This window comes from Petromyzon marinus, chromosome 4 (genome assembly GCF_048934315.1).
Source record: "Petromyzon marinus isolate PM22_M1 ecotype Great Lakes invasive population chromosome 4, UKy_Petmar_22M1.pri1.0, whole genome shotgun sequence".
Lineage (NCBI taxonomy): Eukaryota > Metazoa > Chordata > Hyperoartia > Petromyzontiformes > Petromyzontidae > Petromyzon > Petromyzon marinus.
In genome coordinates this window covers 15,098,588-15,121,444 of record NC_133670.1, presented here as the reverse complement: position 1 = coordinate 15,121,444, position 22,857 = coordinate 15,098,588, and the positions used below count along the sequence as shown (strand labels likewise).

Here is a 22,857-nt window from a genome sequence, read left to right as displayed (position 1 = left end):
TCGGATGAAGAGGGCTCAGCATGGTGCCTGTAGTTACAACTGGTGTAAGGTTCAGAGCTGTTTTACCCTGTGATTCTGAAAATTCCTCAGGTACTTTTCTGGGAATCACAGGGTAGTTCCATTTACTGCAATGCAATCATTAACTCGCAACTCATTACAGATGTTAGTGTCAGCGTCACAGCAATCTGGACCTACAGACAAAACGTGTCACCAGAAGAAATAATAAGCCAGGTGACAAGGCAAACCAACACCCAGTTAAACACTCACCATAATAATTTGTATGGCCCAGATTCCATAATTATAGTATTCTGCGGTACTATCTGTTACTTGTTCGTTTGCAGATTTAGGAAGAACATTTGTGGAAGAGTTGTGGAAAACAAAACTCGTTTTTCAGGTTTATTGAACATAAATACATTTACTGTTCTATTATAAAGTTAATATGCATCTGGGGTATGAAAGAATAGTTCCATCACGTTATAATATTCAGTCAAAAAGATACAAATCTAGGGGAAATATTACATTTATAAATCCAATGTCAATACAGTTAACACCCACCGAAAAGCATTTGCATTTGACGGTGAGAAAACTGTTGTTCGTGGTTATTAAAATAAAGTAAAATAAAGTAATACATATTGCCAGTGGTTATTATATATTACATTTATGGGAAGGCCTGTTTTTAATTGGTTAATAATGCATCCCTAAAAACTGAATATTTTAAAGTGGTGCATCCTTGCTGTGCTCTATGGCAAAATGGAATATTTCACTCAAATCGTAAATCTGCCCGAAAAGAATAATAACCAACATTACAAACTTAATTAAATGGAACACGGCCAGCCATTAAACTTGAGCTTTCTTTCTGACAAATAATTTATATGCGACAAATATAATTATGATTAATACATACTTATATTTGTTCCATTTTGTCATCCATTATTGCTCATGTACGCAATCATAACACAATGTCTCACACCTGCGCCTCAGCAAAAGTGCCAAAAGCCATTTCCAATTTTTTCGAGACGACCATAATGCTCGCGTAATTAACGTATAGTTTCATTTTAAACAAGGCAATCCGTTTGATATTGGAGCACACCTGCCCATAAATACAACAGTAACCTCAATTTAGCAAAAGACAAGCAAGAAATGTGACTAATAGTTAAAATTGTGAACATTTTAAGATTAAAGGAATCTTGCATTGCACATCTTTCAAACTTGGTCATAGCCGATTGCTTTCAGGTGTAAATAATTAGCCTCGCATTGTGCTGCTATGCAGTTAAAAGGTAATTGAAGCTTGGCAGACTCGTCTGTGCAGGTTTGTGTAGTGGGGAGGGTTCATTTTGCTGAGTTATTCAACAGCTAATGCGAAGAACTCCAGTATTCCTGCATCGTGTGAGTGTTGTTTCCCTTGCCAACAAATTCTGAAACTACACAATAATGCATGATATACTTGAAAGTGTACCTGTATTACTTTGCATTGCTAAATAATATGGGCATGAGGTGTACCATAATCATGATTGAGTTGTTTTGCAATTCTGTAAATTGTACACTGGATAGAAAATTACCCTGCAATGTACACCCCTTTTCCCGTTTTCCATGATATATTAACCAAAAAACTACAGCCATGTAGATCATATGCATTTTAAAATGGAAGTAAGCACCATAAAGTTGAGTATAAATAATAACTTATCTATCACGCATTTTTTTTATTGATGTTACGTTTCTCCATCTGAACAGAGAATTAACTGGGCTAGAGAGTGTTTTAAATAGGCTCGCACATGTTCTAATCCATTCAAACATCACTGTAAGTGCTTGTACTTTACATGTCAATCTGATCCAACTTTTCTGTCCTGTGAGAACCATAAAAGTGAGAGAGAGAGAAAAAGCTCCACAAACTTAGTTTGCAGTGCATCGCTCGAGCAGCCTACATTCACAGATTAATCAGTATTCTGCAAAGTGAAACAATGTTTCCAATAGTGTTTGCAAAACAATGGTCGGTTACTGAAATGTATAATACCAAGCCATAAGTGAGCTACGGGATAGCAGTTGAAATTGCTTGAAGGCAATGCCGAAGCCAAGTGCAGAAAAGGAACACCTGTTGGGGAATGGAAAAAAGCATTTTACACACAATAATAATAATGTATGGTACGGTCCTTTGGCACACGGAACAATGGATCCAGAAACCAGTTTCATTCTTCGCCACGGCTAACAACACCGATGCGCATAGCTCTCGGATGTTTTGGGGTTTTGCGGCCAATTTGGCATGATGTCCGACGTTTTGCAGGCAACAATGCTACATAATCTAGCCGGTGAAATTCTTCAATACGTTCCTAATTAGAAGCTCCCAACACATGGAGCGAAACGGGGCACATGATGTCAAAACAATACACGGTAACAACCTGAAAACACATCAGAGAGCCACACATCACACCAGCCAAAAAAAAAACCTACGCAGTAGAATCAGTGGTGAAGTAATATGTGACCTGGTTCACAGGCTGCCCACATCCCTTTACTGACCAGCGATCTGGTCAAACAACCCCCGTGATCAAAACTGCATAGGGCGCGCCCTTCGTCCAGAATTGTATTTAGAAACCGACAAGACAGTGATGGATGTGTGTGTTTGTATTCCCGTGCAATGCGAAATACTTGTGAGCGGAGTAACGGCCAATGTGTGTGCTCGGCCTCTGTATGGGCTGTAAATTATTGTTATTACTTAATAATGGCAGTTACTTACCCAGAAAAGCCTCACTTAAGCTCAATAGTTGTTGTTTTTCTCCAGCAGGGTCAACCTGTATTGGGAAGCTTGGACAGCGCCATTTTTTGAGTGTTTGGTATGTAGTAGGAAATCATCAGAGAACCAGGAGAAAACTCGAGCATACCAAGGATGTGTACTTCATAGCTCCACACACATCGTTTAATTTACACGCAGACCCACTGCAGTAAATCTATATAGTACGTGGACCGAGACAATTTGCTGTACTGCCACCTACTGGTCACCAAGCGACTTGTTGCCCCTCGCCTTGCGTCGCATGGCAATTAATCAATGCCTGGTGGTGGTTCACCCGTTCAAGTGCTCACTCTGCTAGGTTAAACTAGAACGGGCGTGCATTCTGGGTGATTTGGTTACAGGCAAACATTGCACGGCGTCGTTTAATTACAATCTTCCACCTACACCCACATATTGTATGTCCTGTGCGTATGTTGAACTTGGTTCGCACCGTCCGTAGCCAACCGTGCCAATCGGAGGTGCTTATCCGAGTTGTTATGGGATGTAGTGTGAAGTATTTTGTACGATTGGGAACCTCGATAAGTTAGAAAATGTTTATCCCCATTTTGCATTTCTCCCGAGTTTCTTGAAATTCAGACTGCACACCATGGCCAACTGATTAAACTCAAGTGGTCAAACACAGCTGACTTAGCAGTCTACACAAACTCTAACTCCAGCGCCAAGTCCGTTAGGTACCGTGAGTCAGCTGTTGTGAGGACCACATCACAGCGCATTTTCCCACAGCAAGGCATAGCTTTTAAACCGGTATGTTTGCGGTGAGATAATACCACGTGTTTGAAATGTTTTAACCATAAGGTAAGCAGATATATACAGTGCTGCGTATGTTCCAACACAATGTTGAGTAACGACGATATTGTCACCGTTAAAACTGGAGAAATGACATGTTGCGTTTTCTCCTTCAACCATACCGATTCAAGCCACGCTCTCGACAATGAAGCCCGCCGTCAAAAAGGTCGTGAGAAATGCCCCTTCGGGCCCCAAGACAAAGACGAAAGTGGCCAAGTCGGAGGAGAAACGACAGCAAGCGGCAAAAACCGTGAAAAATTCTCAGGCTGGCAGAAAAAAAGGTCAGACACAAGAATAAATGTCTTACCGCCGCCGCCCCATCCACGCTGACAACCCGTGTTCGTCACCGTGAAAGTGTAACACATTGCCTGTGATGTGAACTTCGATATTTGTATAAACGGCAAGCAAATACTGCAAAATGGGGCAGCTTGAATAATGCAATGCGCGTTTAGTATGTAGTGTTGTACGGTATTATGGAGAGAGAAAAAAATCAGTGTTAGCAGTACCTCATCTGTAAGACAATGCCTTGAGTAATTATTTTAATCCGGAATATCCAATCATCGCCCCTAATCGTGTAATAATGTACTCTCAATGCGCTGCTAAGTTTATAATTGCAGCTGTTGGATGTCGCGGCCAGCAGGTGGCAATACATTACTGGAACAGGAGGGCACTGAAACATCACCTGCAGAATTTGGTTTGGGAGACATTGGAGGACAAAAATAGCCAAGGCTACATTTAATGCAGAAGCATATGCAGTTAAACCTGCTGCAAAGGGCAATAGGTAAATGTCTAATATTAACGTATCGAAAAATTACCTCCACAGCTGTTGCCACCACTGGCTTGTCAGAATTGCAAACAGTAAGAGGCGATTAATAATCACGATGTCCATGTAACGTGACCTGCTGCAAGACTCGGGGGGGCTTGAAAGATTAGTTTAATAATACGACAACATGCCACCCTGCATTTCATTCCCTACAACGGCGAGCTCCTTTTGTAATTACAGATGATCAAATTGACAGGATATTAAGGCAAGCTGTATCCTATTACGCACGTATTATTGTGGCGATTTAGCGTACTATATATCTATTTTTGTAAACCTATTTAACCCACGTTGTCCATCGTGTGACCGTCCGGCCCCCTCCTCATCCCCAATAGCACCCTCCCAGCTGCCCAGGCAGGGTGTTCCCCAACTCTCCTCCCACGCTGTCGCCACCGACTGCTACGCGGCGGCGGCGGAGGCGGGGAAGGTGGTGCCTTCGGCCAGGGGATTGCGCGGTGGCGTGCGGCCACCGCGTGCCAGAGGCAAGGTTCTCGCCCCTGTTGCGCAGGGTTCTGTTGCCGCACGAACACCAACGCCGCCGGGCATGGGTCCACTCGGAGGAGTGCACGCAGCTATGGAAACTGTAACCATGATAACAGTTCCCTGGCGACCCCATTCCTAATCTTCAAACAGGGCAGAGTGGATTAGGGCACTCGCCTGTACAAATGACGGGGCACGTTGGTAGGGGGCGCAATGGTTGCGCGTTGGCTCGATGCAAGAAGCCCTCTGTTATCCTCAACCCCATGGTGTTTGTGCTACCAGTGTGGGCTGCAGACCTCGCAGCAATTGATTCTGGCGTGGTGTAAAAAACACAATCGCCGTTTTGTGTTGTTTAACCTGTAAAATTAATCATGCATACATGGTCATAATCGTATGTCCGCAAAATGCGCATGCGAATAATGTAAAGCATTACAGCACCGTGTATTTACCTGGCCAACCGTTATAGCCATTAGTATTCCACGTCAATTTCAAAGCACATTTTAAAGGGAGCTGTGAAGGTAATTTTAGAAGCTCTCACGCGACGTGTCTTACGGAGCAAGTGGGGCAGTTTCCTGGCGCACCGCTCTCCGGATCCACAGCACAGATTCAAATCCTACAGCACAGATTCAAATCCCACATGCCACAGATGTAATAATGCATGGCCGAGACATAACTGCTTTGGTAACGACAGTTGTATTCATGCCTGATGAAAATTTGACATCCACGCTTTTCTGCCATAGGGATCATTTGACCACACTTTGATCATGTCTGTCCGCAAGGCATGGGAAGGCTTTCATGCCATAGGCATAGGGGATTAACAAAATGGATGTAAATTATCGTACACTTTTTAGTGCTGCATTTATGGTCTTCAAAGTATAATTCTTAAAACCATCATATCAACACATGTCCAGTATATGAAATGTTTTTTATTGCATTTTTTCAAATTGCATCACAAAATATATTTATGAAGCATAATATATCACAATACTATACAGTAAAGCAGGTACACCATGTTGGTTAGGATAGACATAATTAGGAATTGGGAGAGAAAAAAACAGCTTCATACTTTTATCATCAGCAGCCATGATCAAACCACTGCTTGATGAAGACCTTCCCAAAGCCGTCACCTTCTCAGTCCTGCGATGTAACATTTCTGTAACGCCCTCGGGCAATGCTTGTATCGAGTGCCCAACGTTTTTACACAAGGATTAGTGCTACCACCCAAAATAGTGTGCATGTGTTAAATTAAACACGTATGCAGTATTTGATTTACATGACATGTATTTTTTTTGTAATATTACATTTACAGGTCTTAACCACCATGGGATTACAGTGATGGATCAGAGTTGGCTGCACGGTGCTAAAGAGTCGTCAAATATCGATCAGGGGCTAAGCCAGACGATTACAGACAGAGCCGAAAAATCTGGGAACCACATCGTTGAAAAGGAGGACGGTACCAACAGCACCAGCCACCAGGTGTCACCGTCAAAAACCCACACAGTGAGAGAATTGCTTGTGGAGCTCAAATCCTTGCTCACAGGACAAGGTAAAGGATTACTTTTTATCTGCATGCACTCTACATTCAGACCTCTAGTGTTGTGTCAGCTGGCATTCGTACAAACAACATAGCGAGCATTGCTGGTTTTTTTCCTTCCAAAGCCCTCTTTAACACCCATCTGGCAATTCACACTGAGGAGTCCTTCCTGTATATTGTATGCCTGCAGCAAATACAGTATACAGGTTGACCCATGTGTATATATCGGTACCCCACAAAAATGATCGGGACAAATTCTGGAGAAACAATATTTTCATTCCGAGCCTGTCTCTTACCAATCTCAATACACGTGCAGTATATTACGTCTTTGAACACTCTTTCCAAAATATAACACTGTCGCATTCACCATATTTCATCACCTGCGAGGACGAAAGAGGGTAATTAGAAATCAGGTGTGGAATCAATAATCAATCAATAATCCTTTGGGTCTTTCGGTAAAGTCATGTAGATGGGTTCAAAGCCGTCACCTTCCCAGTCCTGCTTTAAGTCAAGATTTGGAATCAATAAATGTATGTATCACTAGGTATATATACTGTACCATGTTTTACAGATTATAAGACACTGGAGAGTGAGAGACACCCCAAACCTGTGCTCAATGCCAATAAAGTTATACAAATCTGGTCACACGTACAAACCACATAAGACACACCCCCCAACTACAACTTTTGCTTAACATTAAAGGGGGGGGGGGGATATGCACATTATGGTTTCATATTTGTGAAACTACAAATTGATCTCTTTTATATCAATCTTGATGGTTTGTATATTTGAAGATAGATTATATGTGCACACTATACCTTCAAGTGGAATTATAATTACCATCGCTATCAGCTGACCCTTACAAAAAAGCATGGAATGCAGTCATTCCCAAAGTGTCAGGGGGTTGTTTGACCATACTTCACCACACCCATTTGGATGGATTGGTAGAGGTGAGTTCACAACCCGTTAACATATCAATCCCCACAAATGTTAGCCGTGATCAGGAAATAAACTGAGGTCACCATGTTTTGTAGCAACTAGACACCACCCACCTACTACTGAATAGCTGAGAAAGGAAAATAGACTCCTCCTGCGATATATAACACGAAATGGAGGACTAGTCACCAACTCCTACAAGTAGGGAAAGGTTGAAGGCAGTGGTGTAAAGCAGGTCTGGTTTTATAGGTTGGGCTACGTGTTAAACATTATTCTCTCAAGCTTTTCCCATATGTTGCTCTCTCAGGAGTTGATTTGGCTGCAAAATTATTTCGTGTCAAATTGAAGTAAACTATGACCTTCCAGGACACAGGATAACTGAACTCGTACAGTAGCTACATCTACATTTTATATATAAAACATAGCTGAAAATAATTGAATTTTTTTGTCATGCACGTGCGATAATTTTACTGCCAGCTCAACAATTATTTAGATTAATAAGGCTTCCTTAAGCAATGGACCTTCAATCGCTGAGCATGGTGAAGGACGAAAATAAGTGAGAAGTAACCGGGGAGAGAAATCCTAAAAGAGACAAGATAGGGAACTGAGAGAAAGCCTTTTAAACAGGTGGGTCGTCAACATGGACTTAAAAGTCTCCATTGACTACGAATTCCCCAACCTCTTCAAGGGTATGGAATTTTGGAGGCTGGGCACTCTACAAACAGAAGCCGTTCCCGTCGCCCCAGGCTCGAAACGTGGGGCATGGGTACCACGAGTAGGGCACGATCGATGGATCTCATTGGAGTGTACAGTTGAATTCACTCCTGAATGTGTGGTGGAGCAAGCCCATCTAAGAAAAACCAATAGACAAATAGTGCAAGAGAAAATAGGAGATGAAAAAAAAGTGCAAATATGCAGACAATGTTTGAGTTGAGGCAGAATTCTATTTTTTGTGACTGCCCTTCAAAGCAACCTTTTTTCGTTAACTAATATATTTTTTATACCATACTAAAAACTTTTGTGTGTGGGAAACCATGAAGGAGAAGTGGCACAAATGTTTTCATTTACGGTTGGATTGTTATTTCTGCGTACGATTTCCATTCCACAATAATTATATAAGTAATCAACAACGCTTCATTACAGTAATGAAAAGTGTGTACTGTATGTGCATATATTGTTCTCAAAACATTGCTCCCACAGTGTAAATATATAGTATTGTTCTATTATGCATTGTTGTATACAGTATAATAATGGCCTGTTTATAATGTAAGGTTTATATTTTTTAAAAATTCCCCCAGAGGGTCTTTATGACCCAGCTTCCCACCCTTATTCCCTGCGGTGCCTGTCATATTCTTGGTTCTTTCGGTAAAGTCACGTAGATAGAAAATAAAAAGCAAAAAAAACCCACGACGTTTCGATCGCAAAACAAGCAGTCTTCATCAGGTGGAGAGAAAAGAGGGGGCAAGCCTCCAAATGTAGCTGCTTATAAGGGCACCAGAGTGAGTGGGTGGAGGAAAGGGCTGCACAAGACACAGGGGGAGAGAGAGGGAGTGGGGCAGAGATAGGGGGGAGGAGAGAGGGGTAGAGATGGGAGGAGGGAGGAATTGCACCTCGTTACACCCATCAGACAATGGGGGGGGGGGGGGGGGGGTGCCTGTTCTGTTTCCTCACGCAGTAGGGGAGAGGGAGTAGGAGGATAGGGAGCTCCGTGTGGTTGAAAACATGCACGATGTTGATTCTCTATTATTAGGCACACAACAATGGACATACAATGCCACGTTATATCCCCTTGGCTAAAAGAAAAAAAAGACTAGCATCAAGTTGATAATAATTTGTGTCAACTGCATCCAACCTGCACCTACCGGCATGGGTGAAGTATGGTCAAACAACATCCATGCGCTCGGCAGTGGATTGTCAAAAGGGTTATAAAGAAGTATTATACTGGTAGGAACCTCCTGGTTACACCAGCAGCCCACAGGGGATTATTGTGTCCGTCCGTCCGTCGTGCATCCAATAATGGGATGGGTGGGGCTGGGTGGAGAGGTCGAGAGTGGGGAGGGGCTGGGCGGGGAGGGGAGGGTGGGGAGGGGCTGGGTGGGGAGGGTGGGGAGGGGCTGGGTGGGGAGGGTGGGGCTGAGGGGGGGGTGAGGAGGGGCTGGTCACCCCGTGGTGCCCTTATAAAACTCAACGTTTAACCTACTCACGCCGGCTTGTGCCCGCCCTCACAGTCGGGCATATTTGCGGAATACACCACGTGGTGCCGCCGTTGACCCTGGCCATTGACCGAGCAACCCAACGTTCCTACCAGCTCCCTTTGCAGGAATGTGTTTCTCGTTCCTTGGAAATATATTTGCAACACTGCTGATCTAAGGTGGTATGACAGCTGACCGCGACTATTGGTAACATTTCTGTGCGACACAATTGGCCAATAAGGTTGAGTGTGACTGATTTGACATTAAACAATAATACGCATTTACCGACGTGCTAGAATGACACGCGAGTGTTATGGAGTATTATATTTTGGTACATTACAGCACTTGGCAGACAGAGAGCAAGGCACAGACCCTGCCAGACAATCCCTCAAGACTGTATGTAGTGTGTGGGTTTATCTCTCGAGTGACATAGTTAAATATAAAATATGGGGTATGCTCGTGACATAACTGTTTAATGTCTGTGTGCAGGAGAGAAAGTAGCACGCCTGGTGAAAGAGCTGGAAGAAAAGGTCCCAACCTTGCCGTCAGCAGTGAGCGGTGTTTCCACCCAGGCTGACATCGCTTTGGCCTTGCTGCCTCTACGCAGTGAGAACATCCAGTTGCGAAGGTGACACTCATTACATTGACACCACGTTGAACCAATGAAACTTTCTTAACAGGGAAAAAGTGAAAATGCATTGCCATTCACGGATTGTATTTGTTTTTAGCTTCTTCCCATCGAGGTGGTGAAGGCTATTCCATTCCCTACCTCATTCCCCATCTGGAACACTTGTTTTCAACCTTGCTCTGTGCTATATAGCACAATTGCATTCCCACGTACATTACAAATTATTCGATGCAGTAATAATATATAACTATATTTTGTGGTTGGAGCAGTGGTTCTCGCATGCTGCGCAATGAACCTCGCAACCTAAATTTGATTCCTGGCCATGGCTAGCATCGGTGAGTGATATTTGAACTGGCCCTGGGCCCCCACTCCCTTCACCAACCTACACGGTGCAGATGGTGAAGTATGGTGTGCAGAGGCCTTAATCAGACAGCGGAGTGATAAAGGCCTGTAAATGAAACTAAATGTATTTAAGACATGGAGTGTTGTTGTGACTCTAGACACAACATTCATGTTATAATCCAAGACTAATTTAGTCAGTAAATATGTGAAGAATGTGTTTTACTGTATTTACACTGAGCATTTTCCAATTATACCTGTTGACACACTTCGTGCGGCCAGGTGGTGTTTGACTCAGAATATGAAGTTTGTACGTCCACTCTTCAATCAAACTGGCGAATTATCTCAATGCAATGCCATTCTGAAACTTAGTCTTAGGACCCAGTCTTAAGACTCGTTGAGGCTTTCCTGGACAATTAAAAGGCATCATTATTATATTCTGCCCCAGCCAGAGAATATGAATGCTGCCAAATTTTACATGAGAAAAAAAATCTATAAATATGTTAAAACAATCACACACTTTCAATTGTGTTACGTTTAGAAAAATAAAAGAGATGAATGAAGAACTGAGACGACATGAAAGACAACCGAATGCAACAACAGCAGCATCGGACATGAAAAGTATGTACAAACTCTAATCTTAAAATATGTACTTACATTTGTGCTAAAAAGCAAAACGCTGCTGCCATGACAGCTCATTCATTTGAACAGGAAATTATCACGTGGTACAGTACAACTTTAAGTGCTGGTTGAGTAATATTGCATATTTTACGACGTCTGTAGGGCATTGAGTATTGTATTTCAGCAATGATGCATTCTGCAAGACCTCATGCAAACAACTAAGATTAGCAGTTGATATCTAGCTTCATTGCTAGTGCATTTACTTATTCGTTTCCTAACAAACACTTTTTAATGTACGGCATATGAATGCGTATATTGGTGAATACTTTAGCCATTTACACCCCTGGTGATATTAACATTCGAGGTGTAACGATGCATCGATTCATCAATTAATAAAAAAAAATTATGCAGACGATAATTGCATAGAATCTCATATGTAAGAATCGAGTCATGTGTTGTTGGTAATCTCAATATATATAAAAAAGGCAAAGTTGTGATAAACTTGAAATTTGCCATGTGGGTACTTTCCAAACTGTACACCATGCAAAAATGAAAAAAAATACACTTATTTGGGGGGGGGGGACGGGAGCTCAATAATACATTTTTTTTGCACGGCAAGTGAGCTGTGACGTCAAATTTGTCATGTGACCCACGCATGTGGAAGCGTAACGCATTGTAGTGTAGTGGTTAGCGCGCTGTGTATGTGTCTGTGTGTGTGTCTGTCTGTGTGTGTCTGTCTGTGTGTGTCTGTGCGCTACGAACCCGGCGACTCGAGTTCGATTCCCGTTCACGGCCACCACCGGTGACGATTATTTGAACCGGTTCTGGGCCTCCCCTAGGTTGACTCAGCCCCAAACGAGTAATTGGTGTGGTGTGAACATCGCCACTGGGGAGACAAAGGCGGCCGGGCGTGGTGAATCCAAGTCCCGGGCGAAGCCGGGTAGTAAAGCTAGTGGGTTCATATAACTAACCCCACTCGTGGCCATTACATTCACCACAATGTTAAATATAATTATTGAATGGAATGCAATACTGAATTGCAATAACTTCCCAAAAACGGGAGGTAAGGGGGGGGCGTTGAATTGATACACCTTAGAAACATTAATTTAATGGCTAAAGTATGTCTAATCTACATCAATGTTATTCTCTATGTGCAAGACTTTCTATCTATCAGGCCATTCGAGGTTCTGGGCCTATATATTTGCAAGAACTGTTGGTACCTTACGCTCCATGAATGTTGAACTCTTGGTAATTCCTAGATGTAATTTAAAGTGGGCCAAGTGCCTTCAGTTGGTATGCTCCCTGCCTTTGGCAATGGAACTTTATCCCAAGGAATGCTGATATGACACCTTAAATGTATTTGCATTTGCTTATCCTTTGGCTGGATTGATTGGCCAGTGGTTTTAGAGGTTTTTTTTGTTAAGTGCCCTCGGATGCTCTGCATTAAGAGCGCTATACAAAAGCAAAATGTATTAAAATGTATGTTCACTCCTTCCCAAGGATTAGCCCTTCATGAAAAAAACTCATTTCTGCAAAAGCAACTGCAAGAGAGCCGGAAGCAAGCGGAGCAGCTGGAGAAGGAAAAATGGGGCCTACACGAGGCACTGCAGCAGCAAAGCGAAGAGCACGACAGGGCAGCACAGAAACTGCAAGAGCGCGAGAGGAATTTCCTTTGCCAAAAGCAGCAGCTGGAAATTGAGCTAAGGCGTGCAGAGTCAGGCATGTTATACAGTAAAGTGCATATGTGTGAACAAACAAAAAAACATCTGTACAGAACAGTTTCATACAAAATGTGCATTTTCAGATTCAGTGCCATATTGTTAATTCGTCGAGCTAGATTTCAGCCCTTTGTCAATCCAGCGCTGGATGAAGGCTTCCTCACACCATGTTTAGGGGGATTGCTTGACCATACCTCACTACACTGCTCAATGGGGGTTGGTGAAGTTGGGGGAGCAGAACCTGTTCAGAAATCACTCGCCACTTATATTCGTAAATGGCCGATAATTGAACTCGCGTTGCTGGGCTTATAGCTCGGCGCATCGCTGACAAATTATGGTACTCTGTTAAAGGATTCATCACAGACCCATAAGGTTTCATTGGAGTCCCATAAGGATTTAGATCAGTGGAAAAACATTTTGATAATCAAGAATACCTACTTGATCAGAATGACAATGAAAGTGCTCGGGGTACTCTGGGCCCTCATTCAATTGTCTTTCATTTTCATTTGACATATATTGGCACGTGTTAGCCCACAGATTCATCATCTATCCTGAGAGTAGATCAATGCCAAATATTTGTATACAATGCAGGGTATATCAATTTAACTACTGGTTCAAGGATTATTACATGATACTGTTATATCGTACAATGCCTGTATAACTTTTTCAATCATCATCAGGTATGGTCAGTCCACTGCTAGATGAAGGCCTCTTTATACCGCTGCCGTCCCCATCCCATAGTCACACGATGCCGCAATCTATCTCACTCCCACACGTACGCTGTTCTCATTACTCCCACTCTGTAGTCGTCATCCTCTTGGGAATGTTTTCTCCTTTGGCTGCCATTTATCCTCAGTCTTCATTGGCCATCATCCCTACAAGTGATATGACCTGCCCAAGTCCAGTTTCCTTTTTTTTAAAGAGACTACACCTCATTCCCATATCTGTCCAACCACATAAAAATATATTAAATATATATTTTTTTTATCAAAGATCAAAGATCCCCCATATAGCCTTAACAGACTGTAGGGGCAAGGGCTGTTAGCGAGCACCTATGAAGGCCGGTAACGGTACACCAGTGGGTGGATGGCCAGCACCACGCCCGACCGCCTTTGTCTCCCTAGTGGCAATGTTTACACACCGCACCAGGTACTCATTAGAGGCAGAGTCGACCTATACACACCCCATCAAGCACACGGTCTTCTGAGTGCCCTTCATTTCCACAACATTGATTCAACACAAGCAAACTAGATTTATGTTGACACTGTTTCATCACAAGTCAGACTTGCTTCATCCAATGCTGGTAAACTGACAGATGTTTATGGGAAAGGACTTTATCAGATATATGTCCCAGTCCAATGCAAAACTATATAATACACAGCCCAAGATGATAATAATCATAGTGAAGAATATAAGTAATAAAATAAACATGTAGACAAGATGCTTCTTTCCCATATCTCTGTACCTTCACCCAAAAACCTCTATTATGGAGAAAACTTTATACAACACCCCTGATCCATGCATCTCTTTTTGATTAATTATCTTATCCCACTTTTAATTGATGTCCACAGCTATTCCATCTACATCTGGTAGCTTTCATTATTTTATCCTGTGAAGGCGAGTATTCAAGTTTTAAATATAACATCAAAGGCTTCCCTTCATTTCAAGAACATTATTTTGCTTGAGAGAGCTGCATGAAATTATTGTGATAGAAAAAAAGAACACAGGGATCACGTAAGAGGTCACAACAATGGAAGCATGAAAGCAGCAAAAAGAAAGTTTATGATTGGGGAATTGTAAATACTAGCTCTTGGGAGAGAACATTTGGATGAATTGTCTATGCCAAATACATAAAGTAACAACATACATATTAGAAGAAGAATCAGACAATGAGATGAACTCTCATCAAGGTTTCTAAAGTAACTTTGGAAGGACTTTCTGCACTAAAATAATATATTTTGGGGTAAAGTATGGTATCATATTACGAAAAATATTTCCTGAACCAAAAACATTTAACATCCTTTATTGTATAACTTTCAATAATTGTTCATCAGTTTTGAGTGGCTAGCCTATTTCATATAAACTATGGTCAATCTGTATAGTTAGGATAATATTCTTGGTTCTTTCGGTAAAGTCACGTAGAAGGGAAACAAGAAAATAATAAAATAATAAAATAATAAAAATTGTAATTTTCTTACTGTGATTTTCACACCTGATGATGATTGCTTGTGTTGCAGTCGAAACGTTGTGAGAATTTTATTGTTTTATATTTTTATTATTTTATTGTTTCCCTTCTACGTGACTTTACCGAAAGCACCAAGAATATGAATCCCTGCAGTCACGAAAGCTTTAAATAAAAAAGTTAGAATAATCCATAAAGGTTTTTGGGTTAGATCGCGTTATTTATAAATGTGTCGTAACCCTCCACCACCCGACACGGCCAATCAGCAAATGACAGTGGATTCATCGCTTAGGAGTCATGAGCACTGAGCTGGCACTGATGAAAACGGCGGTTGGAGTCCAGATTTCAGCCACTCATGACGGAATTGTTCTCAATTGTAGTATGTTGATTGTATCAGTCATCAACATACTCAAACTGTGACTTATAGAGAAAAAAATATCACATTCAATTTGTTATTTCGCTTAATTTGGGCTATGTCAGTTCATGATTTGTTTATATTCCACTGTGGCATGGCATGTGGAAAAGTGCAGTGCCCTGAGTTTGTGGACATAACGGTTAATTGAAGGGATAGCAGAAATGTTACATTACCTCATGAGCTGTTCTCTCACAGAAGAGGTGAAGTACTGCTATGTGAGAGTTCCGAAAACATAGTCTCATGGAAAAAAGTTATAAAATATAATTTCAAAACCAGTGATGTCCAGGTGAAAAAATGAAGCTTAACGTATTTAAGACAACCTAGGATAAATACACGATACGTTATATCTATAAGAGCTCTACATATTTTGGGTTGCCATCTATTAATGGGGATGCTGCCAATATGTCAAGGCAGCATGTAAGTGGAGGCCAAATACTTTCTAGAGCTCCTAGTGGAGGCCTTTTTGACCAGCAGTGGCACAAGCAGGCAATTACAGGGCTGCACCGTTACCATTTCATTCAAAAAAATGTTGTACAACTGTTATTCTTGTGGGTTTACTGTGAATCACTGTGTGACTGGCCAAACGGCATCAAAATATGTACGTATTTTATGAGCATTAACCATTATCATTTGTTGTTGTCAGACCTGACAGACGTTCATATCAGCGTACAGAACCTGCACGAGCAGCTGGAGGCTTCTGATCGAGAAAAGCAGATCCTGCAAATGAGCTTGAAAGGGAAAGAATTTGAGATGACGAGGATGCAAGGCATGATAAGGCAGGCTATACAATCACATTAACATACTCTATTTCATGCTTTATATATAAAAAAGTAAACTATTTTATCGGTGTATTTTCACAGGGCCCTGCAGCATAAAATGTCTCTCCTTTTGTTTGACTTGGATGTAAACACTGTCCGAAGTAAATGTACACATCAAGACAACGACCATTCAACTTGGCGTCTTCCAGAACATGAACATACCTCTTACTTATCCATAGCAATAGGTACAAATGATAACTCGAGTAATAATGGTGGTTTGGTCCAAAGGAGTGATTCAACTGAAATCAAACAATTTGTTAACAATGAAGGAAATGATGCTACTAAAGGAGCTACATGCAATAAAGGACACCCATCTCGACAAAAGGAAGTTTGTAAGCTTTTTCACATTCCAAACTCTCCAGCTTTGCTGATAGAAACAATGGTTCCTGAAAGGGACAGTGGTGTTGCAGTTGAAGAAAAAGAACAAACGTACAAATCTCCAACAACCAACGCGATAAGTGTGAACGAACGCCATCGAATGGAGGACAGTGGCCTCTTTACCCCATCTGGACCCAGGGTGATCCGTAATTCATTGAACAAGGAGCCATACCAACCAGCAGGAAATGTCAGCTTTTCCAAGACGCAAGTACAGTCGGCACTCTCTGACAGTTTATCTACATTTTCATCATTTACAACTCAAGATGATCAAGAATTTAGGAACGGGTTGGCAGTACTGGATTCTAATATCTCCAGACTGCAAAGCAATCTGAGATCTGAATGGTTACGAAAATAAGAAGTAAATAGCTGCACACAATACTTTACATTAACACCTGAACACATGTTTGCAATGTAAAACGCAATCATGTTTTAATGCAGCATAACAAAAATCTTATTAAGTATAATTACAGCATGGCAGCAATTGGTATTCTTAAGCCAATGTTTGTGTTTATGAATAAAGATGTTTTTATTTATGAAAATGGTCCGACTGTATTATATGCTATCAAGTTGTAATGGGCATTTAACACTTTGAAGACAAAATAATGAAACTACAATGCATATATATTTTCTTTAATGTATCAATAAATTAAATAAGTTCACTTTTATAACCAAAATTCGTGCGACTCACGAACATGTCGCTTGACGATGGTTATTAAATAACAACAAAGTAATTGACACTGTAAATAGTGTCATTACAGGTTGCAATCCACAATTTCATTCCTAATTATACGAAACTCAAATTACTGCAAAGATATAGCAATAGGTTTTACCCTTTTAACTGGCACAAAAACTGACACCTTTATTCAAGGCATGTTGTGGTTATTGCAAACATGATGCCTTGAATAAAGGTGTCAGTTTTTGCGCCAGTTAAAAGGGTAAAACCTATTACTACATCTTGTTACTGGCAAAGGAGGTCTCATAATTTAAAATACTGCAAAGATAGTTATAACAAGAAAATCTTCTGGAGAATCCGGTTATGTCCTGGTGAAAGTAAGAAACTAAATACAGACCTGAATGTATCTGAAATGAAGGTCATTTTACAAATGGTTTTAGTTTGACATTGATCAATCCTAAGTCAGCTAGTTGTCTGCAGCACGGCTTCATTAACCACTCATCCTGCATTATGGCAGCCAAGAGGTATAACTGTTCAGGAAAGTATTTTATCTGATATGAATGGCCCAGTTTAACACGTAGGATTTCGTGATCAATATCATCCATAAGAGGTTTTTTGGGTTAGATCGCGTAAATATATAAATGTGTCATTAAAACCCGCCACCACCTGATACAGCCAACTAGTAAGGATTGTCACGTAAACAGAACATGGCAATTCGTCACAAGTACAGCACACCGGTGTGTTGGAGAGCCAAGCCACAACATTTACAATCTGAGTACAACGTTTCGCCAGTAATTTAAACTAGGAACGAAACAGTTGTACAGAGCGAAACAGTTTAGACTGCTCCACAAATCTGGCTGTCACCTGATGAAGCTAGTTGTAATTACTGGCGAAACGTATTCAGAGTGTAAATTCATAATAAAGGTTTTTGGGTTAGATCGCATTATTTATAAATGTCGCAACCCTCCACCACCCGACACAGGCAATCAGTAAAAAAAGTGTCAATAGAACAAAAGACAAATATTTTACTACTTTAGCCCACCGGTGTGTTGAACAGTGGATCCACAACATTTTCAATTCGAGTACGACGTTTTGCTGGAAATTACATCCAGCATCTTGAGGCAATTTGCCAGAATAGTGAAGCCATCCACCTGCTTCTGGTCTTAAATAGTGCAGGACGACGTCATCATTGTTGAATCCGATCACGTTTCGAGATCACAGGCGGAGGTTTCAGTTTTCAGTTTCATTTATTTGGTATAGTCCTGTGAGCCATGCGGCTCTTGACTCGGGTGCAACCGCAACAAACAAACACATGAACAAGAAACATCTTAAAGCGACTACGCGCAACAGATAAATCCAGGAAAAAAACAGCAAAGTCTTCCATAAAAAGCACCATTTATCAACGCTGTGTGCAAAAATCCCAGTGGGACAATAGCAATCACGTAATCCGGAGAGCGGCCAGCAGTTATCAGTATCGTTTCGATTTAAAGCTTTCGTGACTGCAGGGATTCATATTCTTGGTTCGTTCGGTAAAGTCAGGTGTGATGATGATTGCTTGTGTTGCAATCGAAACGTCGTGAGAATTGTATTGTTTTATTTTTATTATTTCCCTTCTACGTGACTTTACCGAAAGAAACAAGAATATTAATCAGTATCATGTAATCTGCAAAAAGATTTACCCTGGAATGATCCAGGTCAGTGCCCAAGTCATTTACTTAAAGAGAGAACAAGAGGGGGCCGAGGATGGAACCCTGTGGAACCCCTTTTGTTATCTTAACACTGTTTGACCTCCAGCCATCTATGAATATAGTTTCGGTGTGAGAAGAGAGGTAATTCTTTAACCATTCCACTGCGTGTTTGGAGAAACGGAGACAACTTAGTTTACTAAGCAGGGTGTTTTGGTCGGCTGTATCAGAGGCTTTGGATAAGTCAAGAAAAAGACTGGCGCAGTACTGCTTATTATCAAGGCTACGATAAAAGTGATTCAGAGAGTCTAATGCAGCAGATGTGGTGCTGTATTTTTTCGGAACCCAGATTGGTTTCGATGTAAGAGATTGTTGTCGGACAGGAAACTCTTAATTTGGTAGTTCAATCATTTTTCAAAAAATTTCATCAACGGGGACAAAATTTAGATAGTTCAGTAGTTATTGGGATCATCTTTAGGGCCCCCTTTGTGAAGTGGACGAACATAGGAATGTTTCCATTCAAGAGGTCCTGATGCTTCCTTGATGGACAGGTTCAAAATTGGCTACAGGTTTGTAAATTAGGTGACCAACAGTTAGCAGAGCAAAGACAGGAATGCTATCCACTCCGGTAGAGCGGTGTTTAGAAATGAATTATGTAATAGATCAGTAATCAGCCACTTATCATGTGACACACCTGTGTAGTGAGTCCAACTGAGTCGCAGACGTTGTCGTGGGAGCAACACTTTATTAAGCAACTTCAACCTAACACAATCTACACTCGGGTATCGAATGCCCATCTAACCACGCTACGGCAGAACTAGACACGGTTTGCTATCCCGGCCCGGACCACAAGCTGGGTCCCGGACCGCATGGCTCGAGGCTTATTCTCCCCGACGTGGAACTTCTTCACACCAGCACACGAGGAACCCCGAGCTCCTCAGGGGGCCCCCGTTATATCCCCCTGGGCTGGGGCTGGCTCCGCCCTTCGCCCCGCCCACCTTCCAGATCTCCCGAGCTTTCTCAAAGGCTCCCGAGAGCTCTTTTAGACCACGTGACCGCCCAGCAGCCCCCGTCCACCAGTGCCCCCCCTCCAATATCATCCGGCCACGTGTCAGCAGGTCAACCAGCGTATCATGCCCCAACGTAACCCTGGCTGGCTGACGCTCCCTCTCGCTCCCTCACCGGGAGCCCGCACCGCACACTGCTCGCGGTGCCTCCGCGCTGACCAGCGCTCACTCACGCCCCGCTAGGGCTGGTACAACGCGCCGTGAGCGGGCTACACATTATCCGCCATGGCTTCTTAAGCCCGGCACCACACAGTGGCAATCAGTCACTACACCTGTAAGGAATTACAATGTGTTGTGTATTACTTAATAATACGCTGCAGGCTGAGCTGAGCCTGTAGCTATCACAGCGGTTGAAATTGTTATTCTTCTCAATTTCGATTGATTCTCTAACTCAGGGGTGGGCAAATTTTTTGACTCGTGGGCCACAATTGGTTCTAAAATTTGACAGAGGGCCCGGGCCAGGAACAGATGGATGGAGTGTTTGTGTGAACTAATATAAATGACGTGTAAAAATCATTACTTGAAAGGATTTGGCCTTTAACAGGTAGCAAAGCATTTATTTTCAAGGCAATTTAACAAATTGCACGAACATGAACAATAAAAAAACATGTCGTAACGTGACTGATCAAACATCATGAAAACATCTGAGGCCTGCGCCCAAACCAATGACCTCACTTGAACTTCTTTATTATCTACATTAACAGGTTAGAGCAGCCACGCAGGCTGTGTGTCGGAGATTTGGCTCCAACCTCGCTGCAGCAACACATCATCACTTTCAGTTTCAGTGGGAACAGTCTTGTTGATCTCCCATTTTTGCCAATACATCTAAGTCTGGAGTTATTTTGGTTGTGGCAATTCTCAGGATAGATCTGAGGTGCTGATCCGTTAACTTTGATCTGTGACGGCCCACAATGCATTGCGAGATCATGTGCCCTTTCGAGCCCTATACACCACACTCCCGGTCAAAGTGTGCCATCTAATGGGGAAATGGGGGCATTACAGGAGAAAGATAAAATTTAATTTAATATTTGGACAAGTTCGGCGGGCCGGATTAAAAAGCCCAACGGGCCGTACTTTGCCCATGTCTGCTCTAACTTGTCTTAGCCAGTATTAATTAGTTCTGCATAACACTTCAACGTTATCAAAATCAACTGAATGTACTTGTTGGCAGGCATGTGGAGGGTTGCGACATTTCTACACGATCTAACCCAAAAAACCTTTATTATATATAAAAGGGAAATTTGTGAATGTGTCTGTTCAAAATGTTTAGCATACTGCAACAAACTTGAAACTTCACGACATGCAACAAACTTGAAATTTGCCATGTGGGTACTTTCCAGACTGTACACCATGCAAAAATTATGAAAATACTTTTGTATTTTTTTTGGGGGGGGGGGCGCAATGCATATATTTTGCACGGCAAGTGAGCTGTGACGTCACATGTCATGTGACCCGTATGCGGAAGCGTCACGCAGTGCGCCTGCTGATGTCACGCACCCCCCCGCCAACCCTATGCGGGTAGTGCCATACAAATGTGTTGCAGGTCTAAGGCGTTCTTCGCGCAGCATTGCTTTATTTCAGTCATTTACTGCCGTACGTACCCTGAAGTTGCCTTCAGCAAGCGCGTGTATGTGTATCTATGGACGCGCGGGCGCGGTAGTGTAGTGGTTAGCGCGCTGCGCTACGAACCCGCCAACCCGAGTTCGATTCCCGTTCACGGCCACCACCAGTGACAATTATTTGAACCGGTCCTGGGCCTCCCCTAGGTCGACTCAGCCTCAAACGAGTAACTGGTGTGGTGTGAACATCGCCACTGGGAGACAAAGGTGGCTGGGCGTGGTGAATCCAAGGGTAGTAAACCTAATAATGAATACTGGTCGCGAAAGCCTACGTTAAACAGATTGTAAATGTTGTGGCTTGACTCTCCAACACACCGATGTGCTGCACTAGTGACGAATTGGCATGTTGTTTACGTGACAACCCTTACTAGTTGGCTGTCGGGTGGTAGCGGGTTTTAACGACACATTTATATATTTGTGCTCCAACGCAAAAAAAAACCTCTTATGGATGAATGGCCCAATTTGCACTTCAATTTGTTTTGAGTACACTGCACCATGGCTACACATGCATTGGCATTTTTTTTATCCAATTAACTCTTATAAAGCATTGTGATGCCCTATCTGCAGTCTACAAAGATCTTGATTTTAAGTTTCATTCCAGTTGTAAAGTTTATTAACAATATTGATATATTGCTGCTGTAACTGTCATTGTTTATTGCAACATCCCATATTAAAACTAGTGATTAAGAGCTCCTGGATTAAAAAAAAAACATCTTGAAAATAAAATGGGCCTATCAAAATAATCAGAAACACTACATATCTACACACTGTACAACATTTATTTCTTGGAATGTTCAAATGATAAAACATTTTGTAGAAATAGACATTTTAAAGGTTACAATATTTTTTTCCCCAAACTTCCTGTTTGAAAATTTTGGCAGTAAATGCTTATCAGCAGTAACATTCAACTTCCAAAAATCTTTTAACGTTCAAGGTTTTATTCAAATTTAATTAGCAGCGGCACACGCCTATACTCCAGCACTGTGAAGGCGATGGTTGGTGGCTCATACAAATGTTGTGAAACTCTCTTCCCATGGGTGCTGAGGTGCATTACCTTGGTTTGCAAAAGCAAGGTAGTAGAGAGAATGTATACTTCCAACTGTTTTTTTCTGTATGGGATAATGTGTTTCCCCTTCGCACATGTGCATTTTCTCTGGAGGGGGCCCAGTTTCCTCCCACATGTA

At 42.0% G+C, this 22,857-nt stretch overlaps 1 protein-coding gene across 3 annotated transcripts; it reads left to right on the top strand.

Moving 5' to 3' along the window:
- Nucleotides 1-1,277: 1,277 nt before the first annotated feature.
- On the top strand, nt 1,278-17,168 carry LOC116938881 (coiled-coil domain-containing protein 14-like). Of its 3 annotated transcripts, XM_076057901.1 has the most exons (10): nt 1,280-1,386; nt 2,777-2,825; nt 3,700-3,849; nt 4,724-4,870; nt 6,178-6,414; nt 10,020-10,158; nt 11,039-11,118; nt 12,619-12,837; nt 16,077-16,209; nt 16,294-17,168. In XM_076057901.1, exons 3-10 carry the CDS (start codon nt 3,714-3,716, stop codon nt 16,982-16,984), a joined length of 1,782 nt encoding a protein of 593 aa, XP_075914016.1. In that variant the 5' UTR covers nt 1,280-1,386; nt 2,777-2,825; nt 3,700-3,713; the 3' UTR covers nt 16,985-17,168. The 3 variants fall into 3 exon arrangements, with proteins under 3 accessions (XP_032802511.2, XP_075914027.1, XP_075914016.1); XM_032946620.2 differs by lacking the exon at nt 2,777-2,825 and having other exon boundaries at nt 1,278-1,386; XM_076057912.1 differs by lacking the exons at nt 2,777-2,825; nt 12,619-12,837 and having other exon boundaries at nt 1,278-1,386.
- Nucleotides 17,169-22,857: the final 5,689 nt, after the last annotated feature.

Coding starts and splice junctions, on each gene's coding strand:
- LOC116938881 (XM_032946620.2), top strand. CDS start 3,714: ATGAAGCCCGCCGTCAAAAAGGTCGTGAGAAATGCCCCTTCGGGCCCC. Junction 10,159..11,038: donor GAGAACATCCAGTTGCGAAG/GTGACACTCATT, acceptor TGTTACGTTTAG/AAAAATAAAAGAGATGAATG. Junction 11,119..12,618: donor AGCAGCATCGGACATGAAAA/GTATGTACAAAC, acceptor CTCCTTCCCAAG/GATTAGCCCTTCATGAAAAA.